Raw genomic sequence first — 22,825 nt, 5'->3', positions numbered from 1 at the left:
TTTTTTTTAACTAACCCGAAAATTTTTTTCAGTGTGACTTTTTAATACATTATAAGATATAAAACAATACTTTAGGCCAATTCTAATAAGAAAAACATTACAAATATTTTTGACCGGATTTTGAGGTCGAATACTCCTCTATGCATGTGTAAATTTGCTTGTTTTTTTTTTAAATTCCGGTGTTGTGTTTTTTTTATCCAAAAATTCATTTTTAAATCTGGAGGATGTGTGGGCCTAAGTGTTTTTGATTACTTCACTTAACTCACTTAAGTTTACGAATACTTGATGATATGATTTTTCCGGAGAGAATCATCTTCAATTGACTCTCTGCCTTATTTATATCGACAATGTCCCATTTATTTTTTTGTCATTGTACACTCCAGACCTTAATCAAAGCTAAAAAACAAATTTTGTTTATTAATTAATTTTATCTCTCCGATTCACTTGCGAACTTATCAATGACCCGTTTTTGACCAATATTGATATCATTTTCTCAAATGAATGTCAAACAATATGCGTTAAAAAAATTCCAAAATGGCTTTTTCTGTATTAGTCCAGTGCATTTATATTTTGACCCAGCAGTTTGTACCACCCCCAAATTTTTTTTGCTCATTCGATAGAGCACTGGCTAAATATCATTACCCTGATTTTTCGCACTCGTGAAATTCACCTTTCGGCCGCCATCTTGGATTTTAGTTTTTGTTGAATATCTCGATTTCTATTTATCCTACATAAAAGTTGTGTACACAAAAAACGTAGGCAATTAAATTTCGCGTCTTTTATATTAAAAACAATTTTTCGATATTCTGAATATCAAAAAAGTTACAAGCCAAAAAAGTAAAAAAAAACCGAAAAAAATGACAATTTTAAAGTTTTGAGCACTTTTTATCAAAATTATGAAAAAACGTTCAGAGAAAAGATTATTCACCTTAAAATTCTCTATAACTCTGCTCTACAACTTTTTTTTCTATCTCTATAAATACAAAAGTTATTAATACTTTTTTGTTAAAAAATACCCCTTTTTACGAAATAAAGAGACTTAAATATAAAAAAATTGCAGATCCCGAATTTTCTCTTGTAAGATAAAGCTATAAAATACTCACTAATCATTTAAAATTAAAGATTTGGTAAAAAAAAAATTTAAGAAAAAAGTAAAGATAAAAAACACAAACAAAAAAGAGCATTTTTAACAAAAAAAGTATTAATAACTTTTGTATTTATAGAGATAGAAAAAAAAGTTGTAAAGCAGAGATATAGAGAATTTTAAGGTGAATAATACTTTCTCGAAACGTTTTTTCATAATTTTGATAAAAAGTGCTCAAAACTTTAAAATTGTCATTTTGTTCATTTTTTTTTACTTTTTTGGCTTGTAACTTTTTTAATATTCAGAATATCGAAAAATTGTTCTTAATATAAAAGACGCGAAATTTAATTGCCTACGTTTTTTGTATACACAACTTTTATGTAGGATAAATAGAAATCGAGATATTCAACAAAAACTAAAATCCAAGATGGCGGCCGAAAGGTGAATTTCACGAGTGCGAAAAATCAGGGTAATGATATTCAGCCAATGCTCTATCGAATGAGCAAAAAAAATTTGGGGGTGGTACAAACTGCTGGGTCGTCCATATATGAACATCCTAAATGCACTGGACTATATATGATACAAATCTTTCATTTAAAAGTATCAATTAAACGAAGACCCTTTTGAAAGGGCATCAAACAAATATGAAATTTAAAAAAATGGTCACTGTGGTGTATACGTACTTTTTTACTAGATTAATGTTTTTAACCACGAAAACGTACTAAGGAAAATATAAAATCATCAACAGTATCTCTATGGTGCTTATAAGTGGCAACCCTATGTTTTAATGTTCAATATAAACGTACTGTTTTTCAAATAAATAAATTAATCAATTATACCTTTTCCTTTAAATAGAAACTTCTTCTCTATTATCCCTCTGGATAAGGCTTTGGTGCGTTTATTATGAAATCTCCACAATCACACAACACAAATAAAACAACAATATTTTTTTTACATTATAAACGTGTATTTAATGTTGTCTAAAATATTTTTATATTATTATACCTAATATACAAGGTTATTAGCATAAAATGCAATCGATGGCATGGTAGACTTGATCGAAGTAAAAAACAATAGTCGTATATTATTTTTGTTTTCACCCAACTCAAACTCACTAGAGAAAAATTTATTGTTAAGGGCTAATTAATTTACCAAACATTTTTTTTTATTGGGGGGGATTGTCAACTATCAATTGATTGTTGAATGTTGATAAATACTGAGAACTGATATTTTAAAAATGTCAATTACTTTTCAATTAACAAAGTTTTTAAAATTACTTAAGCAATACTAAATACTAAATTTAAATTTTATCAACTATCAATTGATAGTTGTACATCTTAATAAAGCGATATTTTTTGAGAGCGTAAAATAACCAAAGAAGTTTTCAGAAACTTTAAACTTCTTAAAACTGTTTTAGTTTATGTGAGCTACAGGAAATAGTTAGAGTTATTTTTTTCTTCGAAACCTCCGGTCTTTTTTTATTATTATTTATTGCAGAGAATAAGTATGAGTTTAACATTTTTTAGATTTGTATATAAAAATTCGTCTCTTGAACGGTAAATTCCATTCGATTTTCTACTTGTATTCAAAAATTGCCTTTACTACATTTTATGCAAATCACCTTGTTTACCTATGTTTCAAAGGTTGTTTATTTTAATTTTTATATTAACAATAATTTTTTTTTTCAGAATTCCATGTTTTAAAAATAACTAGGTATATTATGCAAAAAATCAGTGTAAAAAATACTAAAAAATAAACTATTTGTTTTTATTTTCATCATAAAACCTAGTTGTACAGCTTCAACATGTTGTGTGATTTTTTTATTTGTTGGTTTTTTTTTAGAAAATTAATTATATGCTGCATAAAATAAATAAAACTTATTATAAAAATATCTCAATAGTATGTTTTTTTTTTACTTGTAAATATATAAACTTTTTAACAACTTCGGTTTTCTTTTTATAAGTAATAATTTGTTTGTTTAGTATAAATGTCTATAACTTCTATATTTTTTTATTTTTATCACTTATGTATTTTACTTTGACTAATTGTGTGTGTCTTTTTTTTTAATATTTTGTTTTAACATAATTGTATATTTATGTATAGGTTAGGTATGTATGTTACTTTTAATAGAAACAAAACCTTACTAAAAAAAAAACAGCTGATTTATTTTTGCTTCTTGACTTATTATTTATACATGTATGCATGTATGTATGTATAATGAATTTATTCATTTCGTATTCATAAATAATTTGTTTCGAACATATTCTAACAACAAATACATTTTCAAATAAATATCATTACAGGTATACGACAAAGGTACTCCATTGGGAAAACTCAAGCCAGATAGTTTTTTTTTTTTTTTGTTTTACTTAAATTTTGGTGCAAGCATTAGAGATCATTTGTTTTGGCGCAACTAATTCTGAATTAACTTTTGAATATTATGAAAGTGCGTATTTTTTGTGCGAGATGCAACTACATTAAAATCTAAAAATAGAACGCGGTGCACTTAATCCGGTATATGCAAATATTTTAGATATATTGATGAACAAATCCTATATTTTTCTCTAACCACGTTTTTTGAATATTTATGTTTAAACTTTGGAACAAATTGTTTGTAAAATTTGAACAGAAACGGTAGGACTTTAAAAAAAAAAGTTAAAAAAATGTTCGGATCTACAAGCAAGTTTAAAGTTAATTCAAGTTTTTTTATCCAAGCTTAATATCCACCTAAAAATATTTTGGACAATTTCAATCTTTCACCTAGTTTGTACTTTTGAATTGACGATTCGTTCTTATTTTATAAACAAATGATCTTAATAGCACCATATTTTTATCAGGAGAAAATAACAACAAAATTCTTCATTCAGATAAATCTGGCTCCAGTCACATAATATGTGTATGTGTTGGATATGTGTTATAGTCTGTCTGGCAGAAAGATTCCAAGTCCTTCCTACCTTTTTTTTTTGTATATTTTTATTCATTTTTTTTACTTTTTTTATGAAATGGAAGGGTTGTATTTTCTTCTACTAAATTCTCTACATTTTTGTTTTTTTTTTTCTTCTACCTACTACAAGTCTTCTACATTTATAACATTATTTTGTGTAAATTGTTTTACTTGCTTGTGACATACGTATCTCTACTATTTTGTATTAAATAATATATTTATATGGTCCATTAAAAGGATCTTATTTATTTTCGATGATTGTTTGCAGTTCCAAAACCAAACTACGTGACAATTGCAAAATTGACGCAGCATTATGACGTTCGGCCATTTCTATGAAATAACATACAAAAGAAGTGTGTTGTTAGTAGAGAGATATATTTTGAAAAAAAATCATACACTTACCGTTGAAAAACTTGATCACGTCTGTAAAATCCATACTATTCGATAAAATAATATCTCGATAGGTTTCTAACAAGGCCAAAGCCAAGAATAAAACAAAATGTGCACTAGCAACATGCTTTGCAGCCCAAATAACTTCCCATGTGGAAAAAACATCGTCGTAAATAAGTTCACGTTTAAAATCCAAAAGGAACCAACGATAGCAAAAGTAAAAATGTGTATAGTCTCCGTGAGAATCCATTAAGTCATACATTTCTGAATCCAAAATTTGTATGAGAGATCTAGACAAAAAAAAAAAAACAGGAAAACATAGTATTACTCAACAACTCAAAACTAAAAAATTGTATAAAATGTTAAATAACAACAAAAAGTACATCACATCACATTTCTTTAGAGCCGTTTAATATTTTTTCTTCAAAATTGTTCATTCAAAATGGTGAAAAAGTTCGACTTAGAGGGAAATTCGACTTAGAGGGAGTCGACTGTACTTTTGTTCCAAAAGACTCCATTTGAATTTTTTCTTAGACCTGAATAATTGTGGAAGGGTAAGCAGAAAAATACTCGCAAAACAGGACTTGAAACCTTTCAGCATTTCAGAAGAAAAGCTTGAACAGAAGAAGCAAATTTGTTCTAAATAGTAAAAGGAACTCCGTAAAGGAAACAAAACGAAATTTTTAAAAATACCTAAGCTTGCGGTCACAAGAAGCAAACCACATAATGAGTTCTAAGAGAATACGAATAGAAACTAATAAGAAAAATGTGTAAATTTTTATACGGTATAGGTACTCAACAATATCTTCATTTGATTTTAAAAAATTAGGTATATTATACATATTTTAATGGTAAAATGAGAAACTAAAAACTAAAGTAAAAAAAAACACGTATACGCCACAGTGAATGCATGTTGTACCTAATGTGTAGATTAAAAAAAAAAAACAATACACTCGGGGATAAAACGCTTATTAAAAAATCTAATATGGCCAACGCTGATTTAATGTTGAAAAAACTAACATGAAACATCTTTAAATTAAAATTGAAACAACGTAAAAATTTTTTAATTTTTGTCGGACTTTAGCTTGTGTTGTATTTTATGACCCTAATTTCCAACAGTGAGATAGCACGTTGGCAAAGCATTCGCCTAGTGGCCCAAGAATTGTAGGTTCAATCCGCAGTGGCTGCTAATTTTTTTCTTTTTTTTATTTAAATAGATGCTTGTTCAAAGTTGAAACAACTTTGATTTAAAATAACGATGTTCTGCTTTGATTTTAAAATTATCGTCTTCAACGCAAAATCATTCCGAAAACTAGTTGAATCAACGTGGTTTTCGTTGATTTTAAGTTGTTTTACCCTCAGTGTATGGCTAAAGGAAAACGATGTATGAAAGAAAGCAAAATTAATTGAATTTCAGAAATTTTTTTGAGACTTTCTGATTAAGATTTGTACTGAAAATTAATCCATTTTCAATATCGTTACAAATTTTGCAGGAGTCGCTGATTTCTTCAAGTTATATGATTCCCAATTGACTTCACCAAATGATACATATTGCTTTGCAACGTTTTGAGATGAAGTAATAGAAGTTGATAAATCTGCAAAACATTTACTAATATTGAATTGGCCAAGAAACAACATTAAGCACTTTGTGATTAAAGCTTTTGTTTGAAAAACTCTTTGTCGTTTCAATATGGTCGTCAAAGCAAAGCTCTAAGGCAACATTAGACACGAAGAATTTTAAGGTTTTTTTAAATTCATGCTAAAAACAACACGAAATCTAATTTTTGTTTGTTTCTTTACTCTGCTCTGTTTAAGACTTTGTGTGTATTATGTTCGTAACATTAAACAAACCTCATATTTGCAAAGTGCATATCCATAGCACCACCATTTGGAAAGTTTTCAACCATACGCTCCATAAGTTTACAAAAACACCCGTAGCTCAAGGATTCATCATCAAAAATTACTAAAAGAGGAGCCACCAAATCACACATTCCTTGCATATATCCAATATCCAAATGCTCCCAAACATATCTAAAAAAAAAAGCAGAGTGTTAATTGAAAATCATATTTTTAGATACAAAAAATGTCTCAATACTTACGTCGATATGACATTTCGAAGTTTGTCTAAATTTTCATTTGCAAAATACCAATAATTTCTATCACATCGTTGAACGTCTTTTTCGATACGATGCAAATTCAAACCAAAATTTTCCAATAATTCGGACTAAAGAAAAAATATTTTCTTATAAAAATTACAACCCAAACAATCTTTTTATTTTCACTTACAGAATAAACACCTCCATTCGAACTGGCGGGTGAAACACATGCTGACTTTGGTTCTTGCAATGCGTCAAGAGAATTCCCACCATCTTCGTGAACTGGCGACATAAGGTCAGTTTTTTTCCGTTCAGAGTCCGCATCTTTTTCAAAATGTGCAATATCAATTGAGGCATCTGTTATAATCACAGCAGCATGCGGAGGTAAAGCTTCGTTGTCTTCTTGTTCACCATCAATTGGAATCTGATTTTCCAATGAACATGGCTCTTCAATGGCATCATTCAATTGGCCTTGAATATCATCCACACTATGAAACTCTGGTATATTCGATGGTTGATCGGTTTGTGTTAAAACATTTGGGATTTCTGCAGCGTCGGTAAACTCATTTCCCACTGTTTCGTAAGAAGATGTAGAAGGTGATCTTGGAATGGAAAGATTACTCATGGCACCAGCTTCTTCCTGATTACCATCTGTGTCAGCATTGCTGTCTTGGACTTGACCTTCTTCGCTCGAGAAGCAATTCTCCTCAATTTTTATTCCTTCATGTTCAGGTTCAGTATCTGGTTCATCATCCTTGGCATCTTTGACAGCCAGATCAGAAGCATCAACGTCTTCGACGTTGCCTGAATCAGAACTATGTTGTACACGTGGTCCGTTTTGTTCCTCCAAAACATCATCCTCGGCATAATCACCGGGATCAGATATATCTGAAGAATCATCATTGTCTTCGAATACATCATTGTCAACATCAGCCTCGAGCTCATCTTTGGTTCTGTCACCATTTCCACCACTTCCAGAGCTGAGTTTTGCTTTGGCGAGAGCATTCTTCTCCTTGTCACGTTGACGGACAATAGCTTCTACAGCTAGCCATTCACTCATTGTGGTTTCGTAATAATGCTTGGTAGTTTCATCGAGCTTTTGGCGTTCTGCTGGCGATGACCCAAAACTAATTTTGAAGAGATCAATATTTAACAAGGTGATAAATAAAAAAATTGGTGTACTCTCACCTATAATGTCCCAAGAGATAAGGCCAAACATCTTTCCGAATTTCATGCTCAACACCACCAAAATAAACTAACCTATAAACTTCTGCATCGTCAGAAATAACTCCTTCGTCTTGCAATTCCTCCCATCTAGCTTTGGTTAAGCCATCCTCATCTGCACTCACTAAAAACGCAATAAGTTTAGTTTTGTTTTCAATATTTTGGATTAAATATTTACAATCTGGTGTTATTCGTCCATTTACCAATCCAGAGAGATGAGTTCTTACAGTGGACAAATGTCTGCAATATGCCAACCATCCATAAAATGCTCGAGAAATTATCTGCCGCCGCATGGTTGAGCACACCAATTCTATGCTAGCTGTTTGGTTATGTATAACCTATATGGATTCAAACCCATTGTTATCGGTTTTATAATCTCTAAAGGAGACGGTTTACCTTAGGAGATTCAGAAAGTGCTTGGTCAATAGACATACTCTTGCTCGAGCCATCACTACTCCCATTGGTAGAGCAGCTACTCAAAAGTGCTCGCCTAGGACTTGTTCTTCCAATTTCAAGAATAGGATGCGACGCCACTTTGGAATGTACACAATATTACAGTCGTTTTTAAGGTTCTAAGTACTAAACAATACTTACAGAACTCTTGATGGTTACTTTTGCTAACAATTCGGAAGACATAATCAATCGGAGTCTCTTCGGAAGATTCCATAACTGATGGTAAAATTCGTCGACGCCCAAACTTTGGCCAAGGGAATAATTTTCCTATTCCACGTTGAGACCATAGCGGTGGATCTAATTGTCCATGTGGCAATAAACCAGTTTCCAAGCAACTCAGAAATGCCTGCATGTGACCACCTTCAGGGAAATGAATTGGAGGTCGTTGTACTCCATCTTGGCCAACAAGAATTATAGTGCCACCAGTATCTTCTCCACGATTCTGGTGGCAATGAACGTAGACAATGTCGTCGACGTTTATATTGAGTGCATAAGCCCAATAGGAGCTTTTGTCAGTACCTTCTGCTTCGTTGTAGCCATTCATCAACTGATTCGGTGTCCATTTTATCGTTAAAAATTGAACATTTTGATGTAAACTAAGGTAACCTGGCATGGATTCATCCATTTCTTTCTGGAAACATAAAACAATGTGACAATAATTTGGTAGGTACCATTTTGTATTTGTTTTTGGAAAAAGTTTTTTAGCGCTTATTTCATAATTTTTTTTCAAGTAAGCTGCTGAAACCTTAGTTACTAATGAAATTCCTTAAAAAATCGCTTTAACATTAGAGCTACTTTTGCCATAGTGAAATGCGCTTAGTCGTGCATTTTATTTTTCAAGGCATAAGTCCAAACATGGCTCAAATTTTGCCGACGTCATAATTTGTTGCATGAACTAGAGGCATTAGAGCTACTTTTGCCATAGTGAAATGCGCTTAGTCGTGCATTTTATTTTTCATGGCATAAGTCCAAACATGGCTCAAATTTTGCCGACGTCATAATTTGTTGCATGAACTAGAGGCTGATTCATTTCTTTTCCAAGGCCTTTTGTGCGGTCTTTAAAAGAAGAGATTTAAATTGGGTTTCATTATAATTTTCCTTAAATATTAAAACTTTTTTGTATCACAGCCCAGCCACATTGCACGCCTTCAAGAATTTCAATATCAAGAACATTTAAGCCCACGTAATTAACATAAAAATATATGTCATCTCTGTTATGTTATAAAACACTTAATCTGAACTGCAGATATGTTTCCTAAACCAAATGTTAGCTTTGTCTTTTCTCTTCGTTTAAATCCTTAATTTTTTGTTTAATATGGCAAGTTGCCATAAAAGAATGAGCCGGCTTATTCTTTGTCAGTTTTATTTTAAAAGTTTCAGACAGTATATAGAAGAAGATGATGCTCACCAATTAAAAAAAATAAGATTTCTTATAAAAATAAACGAAATTTTTTAAATTCTATTAATTTCGTTTCATTTCTTTAAAAAATTAAGTATATGAGCTAAGCATTAAATGATTTCTCATTGATTTTATGTGCATTCTTATTAAAATGAAAAGATTAAATAAATAATCATTTTTATCAAAAAACAAACCGACTTCCATGGACCGAAACTGGGTTTAATGGTTTTTTTCATATTTTATATAGCCATAACCGGACAAAATGGGACCACACTGCGGGTACCAGCTTTCCAATACAAAAAGAATTATCAAAATTGGTTCACTCAGTCCAAAGTTATGAGGTAACAACCATAAAAAAAATACAGACGAATTGAATTACCTCCTTCTTTTTGGAAGTCGGTAAAAAAATGAGATGCTCTCCTTAATTTAAATTGGTCTTTCTTATCAATTCTGTATGTGCAATTCTGTTTCGCATGATAGACAAAAGACAACCCTTTCAACTCTCAGTCAGTGAGTTGTGTGCCACTCTTGTAATTTTTGAGCCTCAAGTAAATTTTCCAAAAATACACTTTTTTCTCTGATTAATCATCATCATATAATAAAACGGCAAACACTTATTTTGTGGTACAAAATACGCGGCCCACAAAAACCGAAGGGGCATAAATTATATACCGAACGATAGGAAATTTTATCTAGATGTGCAGAATGTATACTTTATTTATTTTTTTTTACCGAAATAGATAAAAAACATAAATTAAAATTGAGGAAAAAAACAAAAAAAAAAAAAAGCTGAACCCTCTCCCTTCTGGAAGTGGAAACTTCTAAAAGCAAAGACGGGAACCTTCGAAGACATTCTCGAATTTCGAATAAAATTAAGTGTTGTGTATTCTTAGTAGTTAATAAAGTGATTTATATAGTGTGCTTATTTGGGCATAAATAAAAGTTACAATTGGCACTCGAATTTTGAATGCGGGGTCGGCTAGTATGAGTAAAGACCCTTGAAATAGTTTTGTATCTTCTTAATTTATTTAACTTTAATTCTAAGTTTAAATTCTACGTTTTGTCCAGTGTATCATTTTCGTGATACACAAAGAATTCTGAAACGCATTTCTTCTCAATAATATATGTAGGTACATGTAAGTAGGTACAGGTACAAGGTACATAATAATAATAATACTTTAAATAACGTCCCTTACTTTGGCGAACACTTTGTTGCGGAATCAAACAAAAATTAATCTCATTAATTATAGCAAATTAAATGATAACACTGGTTAACAAAATTAAACTTTTTTTTGTTGCCGAAACAAAAATATACTTTTCTGGAGGTTTTCGGTGTGCTGAACTCAAATCCGAAGTAAAAAAAAAATTAATCAGCTCCCGTTTTTGAAATATTACCGTTAGAAAATGCAGTACAGTACACCTTTTTAAATCTGTTTAAATCTTTCCGATATCTTTTTTACTGCCCGAGATATCCTCAGTTGTTTGGCATATTTTATAAATTTTATAACGTCATTATCTCCATCATGATATATGAAGCCAAACCCACTTATTTCATTTTAAGATCCTATCTCGGGCAATACAAACGATATAGAAAAGATTTAAACAGGTATCGAAAGATGGAAAACAGTTCTTATAGAAACAGTTACTAAATATGCTCTAACAATTTTCCTTATACAAAAGAATAAGGTCCGAAGAACTCAAAAAAACTTTTTCAAGTTGCCAGTAATCGTAGTTTCAATTTTACTGTGCGCAACAAATTTTGTTTTACAAAGCTATAATTTCGAGGAAAGAAAAAAATTTAAAAATTTAACTTGGAAAATTTTTTTAGATTTAGAAAGCTTATTTTGAGCTAACTTTTTTAAACAAAACCTTGAATATTTAAAAAGTGTTTGAGCTACAAAAAATGGGGCTTACATCAAAAATTATTTTGCTTTGAAAAGCTACAATAAGTATTACTGACAAAAGAAAAAATTGAAAAAGTTTTTCTTTCAAGATGTCCTCACTGGCCTGATCAAAACAGAAGTGCACTTGAACTTGAAATAAAATATGACTGGATGGAGCTATAAAATTCATTCTTGCGCAACAAATAAGCATTTTAATCAGCTAAAATTTTGGACATAAAAAAAAGAAAAAATTTCCTATTTTCGTCCGCTAACTTCTATCTTATTTTAGCGGAATTTTGAAAAAACAAAAATAACTGTTGAGGGGTTGAGGCTATAAAAACGAATTTTGTGGAATTGAAAAGCATTTAAGGACGTCTCGCGATGGGATGTCTGACATAGACAGTTTTGTAATTAGGTCAAGTTCTATGATTTTGTGATGTAGTATTCGATTGGTTATATACATTTAAAAAAAAAAAATTGGACTGTATAATCAAATAGAATATTTTATAAAAATTTAGTTAAAGATAATGATAATGTAAAAATACATACTTAGTTATATGAAAATAAAAAAAATAAATAAAAATTTAGCCAAACGCCTTAATGACTTCACTTTAATTAATTAAAGTGAAGTCATTAAGGCGTTTGGCTAAATATTTATTTTCATATAGTATTAGACGGGTATGGTTTGTTTCGCTTTTCTTATTTCGGTTTTTGGTTGTTTCGTCTTAGTCGATTCGCTATTTTATTGTTTCGTATTTTTGTTGTTTAGTTTTTTATTTACTTCGTTTTTCCTTATTTCGACAAACTTGTACTCCGTTTTCTTATGACCTCGTTTTTAGTTTATTTTGTTATTGATTACTCCGTTTTTTCACTATTACGTTTTGGAATTAAGTCGCCTTTAGTTCACTTGGACTTTAATTATTTCGCCACCATTTGTTTCGCCCATTTTATTGTGGATGTTAATAGCCTAAGGGCGTTAAAATTCGCGCAAATTTTAACGCCCTTAGGCTATTAACATCCACAAAAAAATGGCGAAACAAATGGTGGCGAATAATTCGCGTCATTTTGAGTGCCTGTTAATTTTAAAAATGCCCAAAAAAGAAAAAAACAACAAATTCGTTACAATTTAAGGTAACAGATCTCTTATAGTATAAGGATTTGCTTATCTTTAATCCAAAAGTCTTCAAAACCCAAAACAATCCACAAAACTGAAGACGGAATAACCAGATGCCAAAATAAACTAAAAGCGAAATGAACCTTGAAAATGTTGACCGTTACATATGAGGTTGAATCTTATTTTAGCAGAATCTTGAATAACAAGAAAACTGATCGAGCTACAAAATCGAGGTTTTCGCATTTCATATGAGTCTAGGTTACTTCAAATTTCTGTATAAAAAAAATTGAATTTCGCATTTTTTTAGATTTAGAAAGCTTATTTTGAGCTAACTTTTTTAAACAAAACCTTGAATATTTAAAAAGTGTTTGAGCTACAAAAAATGGGGCTTACATCAAAAATTATTTTGCTTTGAAAAGCTACAATAAGTATTACTGACAAAAGAAAAAATTGAAAAAGTTTTTCTTTCAAGATGTCCTCACTGGCCTGATCAAAACAGAAGTGCACTTGAACTTGAAATAAAATATGACTGGATGGAGCTATAAAATTCATTCTTGCGCAACAAATAAGCATTTTAATCAGCTAAAATTTTGGACATAAAAAAAAGAAAAAAATTCCTATTTTCGTCCGCTAACTTCTATCTTATTTTAGCGGAATTTTGAAAAAAAACAAAAATAACTGTTGAGGGGTTGAGGCTATAAAAACGAATTTTGTGGAATTGAAAAGCATTTAAGGACGTCTCGCGATGGGATGTCTGACATAGACAGTTTTGTAATTAGGTCAAGTTCTATGATTTTGTGATGTAGTATTCGATTGGTTATATACATTTAAAAAAAAAAAATTGGACTGTATATAATCAAATATGTAGAATATTTTATAAAAATTTAGTTAAAGATAATGATAATGTAAAAATACATACTTAGTTATATGAAAATAAAGAAAATAAATAAAAATTTAGCCAAACGCCTTAATGACTTCACTTTAATTAATTAAAGTAAAGTCATTAAGGCGTTTGGCTAAATATTTATTTTCATATAGTATTAGACTTCACGGTTGTTGTTCATATAGAATCATTGATTTCGATTTCTGGTTTTATTTTTTTTTTAATTAAACACACTTAGTGGTTGAACTTTTTCTTAATTTCTTATTAAGTATTTTCCTTCTCGTGTAAAATATGTTTAATCTTACATCTAAGAGCTTTAACCAAGGTTGAATACAAATAAATGCCGACTTGTCTTCTGGGTAAATTATTGACCAATACAAAAAAGTCAATTACTTTGGTCCCTCCCCAATATTAAACTCATAACTGCCCAATACAACTCGTCTACAAAACTAAGAACTAAATTATTTAAACATTGATACTAACCGGAAGAACCATAACATTATTTTTTCCATAAAGTAAAGTTGCTCTAGAATTCTGATGTAATGATTCGACATAATCTTTTGCTGCGCTTGCTGAAGAGCTCGATTTAAACGACCCACTACTGCAGTCTTCGGAGCTTGCATGAAGACTTCTTTTAAAATTTATTATAGGCCTTTGGCAAGAGGGTGGTGTTCGATTTCCAGAACTTATTCTATGGCGTTGAACCTTTTAAAAAAATGACTCATATAAAATAAACGAAAAACAATTTATATATCATTCAATCTCGTATACCAATTCATCAGCATGTGGATCTGACCAGTAATGATCGGCTGTCTTGGCTCGCGTAAACTCCAAAGCACATGGACCCACCAGCAGTGAACTTAATATTGATCCATAATCTGGATTCGATACCAATGCATCGCGTTCGTAATAATTACTTGCATTACTCACTAAATGCTCAATAATTTTTGACAAACGCTTTTCATACAGTGCCAATCGAATCCAAAGATACCTTATAGGAACAAAAATTGAAGAAAAAATAAAAACTGATTACACTTTCAACACGTTTAATCTTACTTAACAACTGGAGCTGGTGGAATAGTATTTATCGTTGTCACCGAACTACTGCTAGCTTTTTTTAACATTTGTGGCTTTATGAGACTATCGCTGCTTGACGATGACCGTTTACTTGGTTCAACATTTTCAACATCCTGAACCTTTTGGCTAATATAATCTGCTTCTGGGCAATTTTTTGCAATCTTATGAAGCAATGCTGTTGTAGAAGATGTCTTGAAAAGACCCAATGCACGTCGTTTTAATCCTTGACTCAAACATGCTTCAACGGCTGCACACAATGATGTCACAGAACTGCTATCCTCATGTATGTACTTTTTTGTTACAGCTTCTTCCATTAGCTGCTTCACCTCCTTCTTCACATTACCAATAAGGCGTTCCTTGAATTCGGAATCTGCAAGATTTGAAAAATATGACTTAATGAACTCCGCTGTAAGCATCCTTGCTCTATGATGAAGTGATATCAAATGAATGGGATCAAAACTTTTGCTATTTGGCTTTGGGAAAAAGAAGGAATTTAATTATTAAAAGACATGGATACGAGAAAGAATTTCTTTTATTCCGTTTTGTTTTTCCTTCGGAATGTATGTAGATGTTGGCATCAGGATGTTATCACTATAAATCGATGATTAATGAATACAAAATAATTGATTTCTTTCTGGTTTGCGGAGTAAAATGAGTTTGTTAAAGAAATGCGAGTAAAACCAAAAACCAGTAAACTTAGTTGTACGTTAATAAGGTCCTTATATTGTGCACCAGGTTTTTTTTTCATACGAATATTCCAATTATTCGAAGTAATTACATACATACATAATATATGTATGTAATGAATGAATTAAGGAGTACATTTTTTCTATTAATGAAAAGAAAAATCAATATTAAATGACAAACGCCATAGCAATTAAAAAAAATAAAATCTTTTAGCTAAAGCTAAGTGAATTCAGATTATTATCATTATAATACTAATTGTATGCGCTACTTATTGGTGAGATTGACTTCTTGGCACTTCATAAAATGAAGGCAAGTGCGTAACGTAAAAATAATCCTTCCGAAAAGTATAAATTATAATTAAGAAATTACATTTTGTGCATCTTCGATTCAAACTTTTACTTGATGTCAAAAAATTGCAAAGTTTAATACAGGGGCGTATACAGGTTTGCTTCTTGGGGGGGGTCATGCCAATTTTTTTTTTTTTTTTTCTAAAGTTTTGATAGCAGGCATAAACCTGAAAATGGGCTTTTTGAATTATTAAACATTAAAATTTGTGCGCCTTGCATTTCGAATCGAAAAGTTCCGAATGTAGTTCTAAAAATAACCAAATAAAAACGGTATGAGATTCGTTTAAGTTTAGCGTTAAGCCTTAAAGCCTAGAACGCTACTGATGTGAAACGAAATTTTTCGTCGGTCTCCACGAGGACAACGAAATCTGGACCGAAAAATACAGAAGGACATGCAATGACAAAATGAACAACAAAAACAAACAAAAAAACTCAAAATGTCATTTTTCCACACACAATGAATGTCCCCGGCAATTGTTTGTGTGCGAAAAAGAAGTTTAGACTTTCAATTTCGTTGTGCCGAAGAGCGTACTACAGAACGAAAAGTTGAACGAAATTTTTGGTTTACCATTTCGTTGTTTCATTTTTGTATGGGATTTTTCGTTTCTTATCAGCAGCGTACTAGGCTTTAATTTTGACCAATTGAGGCTATCCTCTCCTAAAAATAAAATGTACTGTACGAGTACTTCGATTGAATAATTTGCCTTAAAACAACTGTTCATTGTTTTCCACTAGCCCAGAAAGTTAAAATAAAAATCGTTTTTACTTAATAACAGTTTTAACTTTTGAATTAAAAGTCTTCCTTACCTCAGGCAAACTAATCGCAAAGTTTTGTAAAAAAAAATTGCATTGAAAATATAATTTAAAATTGTATGGGAATTTAAAATACCTCTATTAAAATAGTATAAAGACAAAAAAAATAATTTTGGCGATATTTTGGAATTCGTCCGTTTTCAGGTATTAATCAGCGGTTTACAATATAAAAAACATTCAGTTGTATTTATTAGATTAAGCCCTGCTTTTTCAATCGTCAGATAGACTATCAGAAGAATAAATGTCACTATAAAAAAAAACTTTTATTCCTAGGAATGAGCTCTAACTTAGGTTTATCTAACTATTCAAAAAATTAGCCCTAAGTGATATTTAATAATAATATTTAAATTGCCTTAGATAAGGTTGCTTACATTGCTTCTATAATTGGCTGGCCATTGATGATTAACAAATCCATAGTTGTTTCAACAAATGCAACAGATCTAGCAAATTTAGTATGTACCTACAAAATACTGTTATATTCTGTAAGCAAACAAAATTCACCAAATTTTATCAGACGAATGTATTGAACTGGAACATTGCAAAAAACTAAAAAGATTTGAGAAATGATATCCTTCTTTAACATTTTGCCGATGACGAATTTTATCAACAGAATTGACCCCCACACAGCAAGGCCACAGAAAGCTTCCCTATTTAAAACATATTTTATTCACTTCATCATATAAAAAATAGAAGATATGGCTGCTTCTTTTATTTGCTGGTAAGCAGTGTCTTGCCCTTAAGATATTATTTTTGTGTACCTACTAGATTCAATTTCTTTTAAAAAGCTTTGAATATAATACTTATCCGGATTTTGTTTCCATTCAAAACTCTACAGCTGAACTAATATTATCGAACGAATCAAAATAATCCTAATCGAGCATAGCGTTCGCTAAAAATATGACCACATCCCCAAAATATGGTAAAATAGTTTGTTTGAATACCAAAAATTTTGTTTACTTTTAATTTTCGTTCATGTTCTAAAACTTCAACATTTTGAAAATAATCTTACTCAAGAGATTTCAGTATCACATAACAAATTCTTTTTTAAGTTCTGAGTTCTTGGGGGGGGTTATGACCCCGTGACCCCCCCCTTGTATACGCCGTTGGTTTAATAAGAGTTAATATCCAGCAGCATTTCCATTTGAACGAATACACTTTTGGATTTTGATTGCGTTTAAAAATATCTTGGAAATATCTTGTGACCATAGGTGACAAGTAGATTGCTCTTTACTATTGCTGGTCTAGGTTCTTATTCCAAGAGAGATTAAATTTTTTTGTTTTTGCATTACTAAATACTAAATTTAGTGAATAGACATATAAATAAAAGCGAAAAACATACAAAAATATTCCTATATGCTATCATGGAATTACCCATATGTATGTGCTAAATCGATGTCAAGATGGACAAAGTAACAGTATTTTGAACATTCTTGAGCCAAGAAAGTTTTTTTTTGTACTTAACCAAATGTTTTATATTAGGTGTGTTTTTTATTACGACCGGGCTAAACTGGGCAAAAAAACGCTGTGAGGGCTAAGCTGTTTGTTTACATGCCCATCGGGTTAAGTTGTTAAGCATGGAGAATTCTCGAGGCTTAATTTTTGGAACAGATTTAAATCGGTCCTACCAAATTAATTTGTTCATAAATTGTTTAGAATTTGTTTAAAAACATCAAAACTATCGTTTGGAATGATAATTATTTTATTTAACTATTTGTTAAATTAATGGTAAAACGTTTCATTTCATAAACATACGTAAAATTTCGCAACATTTAGTTGCAGTGCTGCTAATTTTTTTGGTTAAGCCCCGAGGCGAGGCATTTTTTTCATGAAACCATTTTCTTATTCTCTCTTTCTTCTAAATAACTTAACCAATTTGAAAGAAAATTTCTATAGAAAATAAAAGTTCCAACCCATTTTTGGTCGATGAATTTTTTTTTTATGTGTCTTATAAAAATTTCTTAAAAATAGCATGCCATTTTTTTTTTTAATACTTGAACATATTTGATATGGGAAAATTTTGAACCCAAACAGTTTATGTAACTATATCCAAATTTAAACTAAACTTAAATTTAATTTGGAGCAACGAAAGCATAATAGTATATAATTTAAGCTTGTCTGAGTCACAATTTATGCAAAAATTTTAGTAAACAAACCCCAATAAACAGGATCCTTGTGAAAATTTTTATTTATCAAAAATTGAAAAAAAAAAAAATCACAGAAAACAAAGAATAAATATTGCTTCTCTTGAAAAATAGCAAGTATACGCCACAGTGCACGTGGACAACCAACGTACAAATAATTTGAATTGCAATTGTTCCTTAAATGCTAACTTTAACTAATATTCTAAGAAGGGAATTATTATCATAATTTCCTTCGTTTTTTGTTAATTTTGAATATTGTAGACATTGGTAAATGTGTACTTAGGTTAGTAAACAATTTGCACTGTGAAAAACAAGCAACGATTTTTTATTTGATATTTATTTATTATTAGTAACAATATTTAGTGTATTCACATGGAAGGAGATAAATATGTTGTAGAATATATGTAAACCGAGAGCCCACAGCAAATGTCGATGATAGAATTGTATAAAGATATAAGCATTTTAACCAACCACATCGTATCTTTTTTGTAGAGTTTTGAACTTATACCAACAAACTTTTTACCGACTTCCAAAAAGGAGGAGGTATTCAATTCGTCTGTATTTTTTTTATGTTTGTTACCTCATAACTTTGGACTGACTGAACCAATTTTGATAATTCTTTTTGTATTGGAAAGTTGGTGGCTGCAGTGTTCGTTCAGTTCTAGCCATAGGAACTATTAGAAAAACCATAAAACCCAGTTTTGATCCATGGAAGTCGGTTTTGTTTTGGTAAAAGTGATTAATTAACGCATTATTAAAATTGAGGTCTTATGAATTAAAGAATGGGAAATCCAATTTAGGCAACTTGATTGGAAAACTCACGTTATTTAACCCCCAGTTTTAACTATAATCAATCTTAATTGTGTCAAATGTTTGGTTTATGTAAAAAAAAATTTAAGTAAGTAGTAGATATCACTTTAAGTTAACATTGGAATTTTTCACTTGCAGCTTAAAGTGGTCAATACTTAAAGTAATTTTATTCACATGCACTTAACACTTAAAATTGAAAGAAAATAATTTCAGCGGAGCACATGAAGGGCATAATACAAAATAATTCCGTTTTGAAATTTGAATTTTTGTTTTCTAACTTAAAAACTAAACCGTATGTCACCTCAATCAAAACCCCTTTTTTAATTTCAAGAAGAAATCCATCAAACAATGTCAGCATAATTAACCTTCAAAAGGTTCTCAAAAAATATTTTTCATTAAAAAACGATGCCATCATGAGCTACCCACCGCAAGATGCCGATTAAATTTAAGGCTACAAGTGCAAGGATTCAAGGTTCAAGGTTTACTATTTACCATACATATAAATCTAGGTATTTTGTAAATACTACTTGCACACTTTCAACATAAACAAAGCCAACGAAAAAAAAATACAGATACAACGAGTTCCGGTCACCGAAACACGCTTAAAGAAAAACAAAACAATAAAAGCTTAACTTTGAAAAACTATTACACCATTTCAAAAACGGACTATATCTCAGGGATGGTGTAGCGTAAAAGCTTTACTATCCTCTCCTGCGCGAAAATTGTGTGCTTTCGTAAAGTGTAGGTACTTGTATATTTTTTAAGGAAACAAATCATCTGAAAGCAGAATCATGACTTTAAAAAGCCAATTTATGGAAAAAGCTCTACAAAAAAGAAAGAAAATGGGAGGCTCAAAATCTGTATGTAAATTAAGGAAAATATGACCAAACTTCTAACTGCAATATGAAAGGTCAAGAAATATAATTTTTTTTAGCTCAAAAACGTTTAAGACTGTCACGAAATCTTGTGAAAAACATTCGGATAAAGAAACAACTTTAAACTTTGTAGATGAAAATCTGGGGTAAACTCACCACCACCAAATGTATGTAACATATTCGAGGATTGATTTTTTTTTTCTTTACAAAACAAAAAGAAAGTATTTCCTTTGAGGGCTAAATTCTAGAACTGCAATTATTATCCTTTTTGGGATAGAAACACTTTTTTTTACTGGACATACGGATGCACTATTTGATAAGATAATTTTTTTGTAATTTTGCCATTTTTTCACTACGGAATCAACGGAAAAGAAAGAAATTGATCCGTGCACGACAAACTTCGGGCGAAAATTGACTGATTTGTGAAAAGAGCGTGACGTAGGTTAAGAGTGAAACAACCTACATATTTGGCAAAAGTGAGCAAGATGAAGATAATAATTTAAGAGTTGGCTCTTGGCTTATTGGCACGCTATTGCTATTGCCATTGCCATGTCTCTATATATATATTAACCAAATACATAGAAATATCTTTATGTTGTTGTGTCTAACGGTAAATATTTATGAAAAATAAGCGGAAAAGTTTATTGTGCTCTCTTTTCATAATAGAAAGTGAAACTGAGAAAAGTCACAAAACTTCATTGAACTTGGAAACAGTTCCGTGTAAGGAAGGTTAGGTACGTATGTGCACGGAATAGGAGTTAAATACATACTTGTCAAAGCTTATAAGGGAAAACTTTTTGCTTTTGTGGTTAAACTTACTCCACTGATAAATAAAAAGTCAGGAATATTAATTTATCTTTGTCTTATAAAGAAAATAACGGTCGTTATCTTCTGTCAACATGCATTACACTGTGTGGCAGAACAAAATTTTTGAATTAGCTTTTCAAAATTCCTTTTTTTCTGTTAGATATTATGTTAATTTAAAATGTGTTACGGAAACTGTTCAAAAAGATAAAATGTAAAATCAGTTGTTATTTTGTTAACCGATTCGATCGAAGATTTCGATTAACGTGAACAATTCATTAATTTGTATTTTACTAAAAAATAGTTCTCTGTAGTTATTAAGGGCCAGTTGTACAAAGTGGTTCTCGTTTGGTTCAGGAATTTAACTTACCGATTTCACTGGAACAGCTGCACTCAGAGAAAAAATAAAATGCACGACTGCGTCGAACGAACTTGCTCTTTTCGTTAAAAGTACCTACCGTTATATTAGTTTACCAACAACCATACACTTTCATTATTTACAAACCGTCTATGTATATTGGTTAAAGCATTAAGGGGAAGAGCTGACATCTGTTATTAAAAAAAAATAAAGAAATACGTACCATATTTCCACTATCCGTATTTTTTGCGAAAAACTAAAAATCTAATATAATCAAAATGGTTAGAGCCACAGAAAAACACACGCACAGGCCCGAAGGACCTCCATGATTTTGACCTACATATATAACGATTTTAGTAAAGTTGAAATTTCTCAAACTTACGTTTTAAGACAAGGTCTATCTTTTAATGAATTAAACGTTACCTACCATGAAACCTTTTTTTTACTTGCGATATAGGTACTATAGGGCAAGTTTAGGATTCGTAAAAAAAATCGAACTCGAGATAACAATTTTACATGACATTACGATGATGGAGAATGCCAAAAAAGTGGGTCCGGCAATTCTGTCTGTCTGTCTGTCTGTCTGTCTGTCTGTCTGTCTGTCTGTCTGTCTGTCTGTCTGTCTGTCTGTCTGTCTGTCTGTCTGCCTGTCTGTCTGTCTGTCTGTCTGTCTGTCTGTCTGTCTGCCTGTCTGTCTGTCTGTCTGTCTGTCTGTCTGTCTGTCTGTCTGTCTGTCTGTCTGTCTGTCTGTCTGTCTGTCTGTCTGTCTGTCTGTCTGTCTGTCTGTCTGTCTGTCTGTCTGTCTGTCTGTCTGTCTGTCTGTCTGTCTGTCTGTCTGTCTGTCTGTCTGTCTGTCTGTCTGTCTGTCTGTCTGTCTGTCTGTCTGTCTGTCTGTCTGTCTGTCTGTCTGTCTGTCTGTCTGTCTGTCTGTCTGTCTGTCTGTCTGTCTGTCTGTCTGTCTGTCTGTCTGTCTGTCTGTCTGTCTGTCTGTCTGTCTGTCTGTCTGTCTGTCTGTCTGTCTGTCTGTCTGTCTGTCTGTCTGTCTGTCTGTCTGTCTGTCTGTCTGTCTGTCTGTCTGTCTTGTGATAGATTAATATAATTCAAAATGCAACTTTATTGTCTTTAATTATAATTTATAATTTTATTGAATCTTATATGATTAGTTTTTTGGGAGTGCGTCCGTACGTTCTCTGGTTCTTGATTGTTCTGTCTATATACATGTCCGTTCTGTCAAATTGTCAGTTGTCGAGTGTTGCCATAGGTTTAGTTTAGCAACGTACTATGTAGTCTCGTAGTATCGTACCGTATCGTAGTATTTTACTACACCTCCCTTTTTTAAAAAAATTTAATTTGCAAAATTTAAATTTCAGTATATATGCACATACATATAACAATAATTTGCATTACATAATTATTTTCCATTCAAATTTAAGTATTATAATT

The 22,825-nt window shown here is 31.1% G+C and overlaps 1 protein-coding gene across 4 annotated transcripts; it reads right to left on the bottom strand.

Annotated features, from left to right (window-relative positions):
• Positions 1-3,388: 3,388 nt before the first annotated feature.
• LOC129909977 (small G protein signaling modulator 1) lies at positions 3,389-20,618 on the bottom strand. Of its 4 annotated transcripts, none has more exons than XM_055987176.1 (13): positions 20,377-20,618; positions 14,527-14,917; positions 14,242-14,461; positions 13,954-14,175; positions 8,333-8,822; positions 8,135-8,271; positions 7,917-8,076; positions 7,703-7,862; positions 6,705-7,641; positions 6,518-6,642; positions 6,270-6,449; positions 4,431-4,708; positions 3,389-4,358 (listed from the first exon to the last, which is right to left on the bottom strand). In XM_055987176.1, the coding sequence occupies exons 1-13, from the start codon at positions 20,396-20,398 to the stop codon at positions 4,270-4,272; spliced, it is 3,411 nt and encodes a 1,136-aa protein (XP_055843151.1). In that variant the 5' UTR covers positions 20,399-20,618; the 3' UTR covers positions 3,389-4,269. The 4 variants fall into 4 exon arrangements, with proteins under 4 accessions (XP_055843151.1, XP_055843153.1, XP_055843152.1 ...); XM_055987178.1 differs by lacking the exon at positions 20,377-20,618 and adding an exon at positions 19,358-19,490; XM_055987177.1 differs by lacking the exon at positions 20,377-20,618 and adding an exon at positions 15,254-15,379.
• Between the last annotated feature and the right edge of the window lie 2,207 nt (positions 20,619-22,825).

This window comes from Episyrphus balteatus, chromosome 2 (genome assembly GCF_945859705.1).
Source record: "Episyrphus balteatus chromosome 2, idEpiBalt1.1, whole genome shotgun sequence".
Classification (NCBI taxonomy): Eukaryota; Metazoa; Arthropoda; class Insecta; order Diptera; family Syrphidae; genus Episyrphus; species Episyrphus balteatus.
The sequence above is the reverse complement of the archived record's forward strand: the minus strand, read 5'-3'. Positions and strand labels throughout refer to the sequence as shown.

Bases quoted from the DNA above. Each gene is read 5' to 3' on its own strand.
- LOC129909977 (XM_055987175.1), bottom strand. From the start codon at position 15,125: ATGCCAACATCTACATACATTCCGAAGGAAAAACAAAACGGAATAAAA. The intron at 7,642-7,702 runs GTGAGAGTACAC...CTTCAAAATTAG, and splicing joins TATCTCTTGGGACATTATAG to TTTTGGGTCATCGCCAGCAG. The intron at 6,643-6,704 runs GTAAGTGAAAAT...TTTTTTCTTTAG, and splicing joins CGAATGGAGGTGTTTATTCT to TCCGAATTATTGGAAAATTT.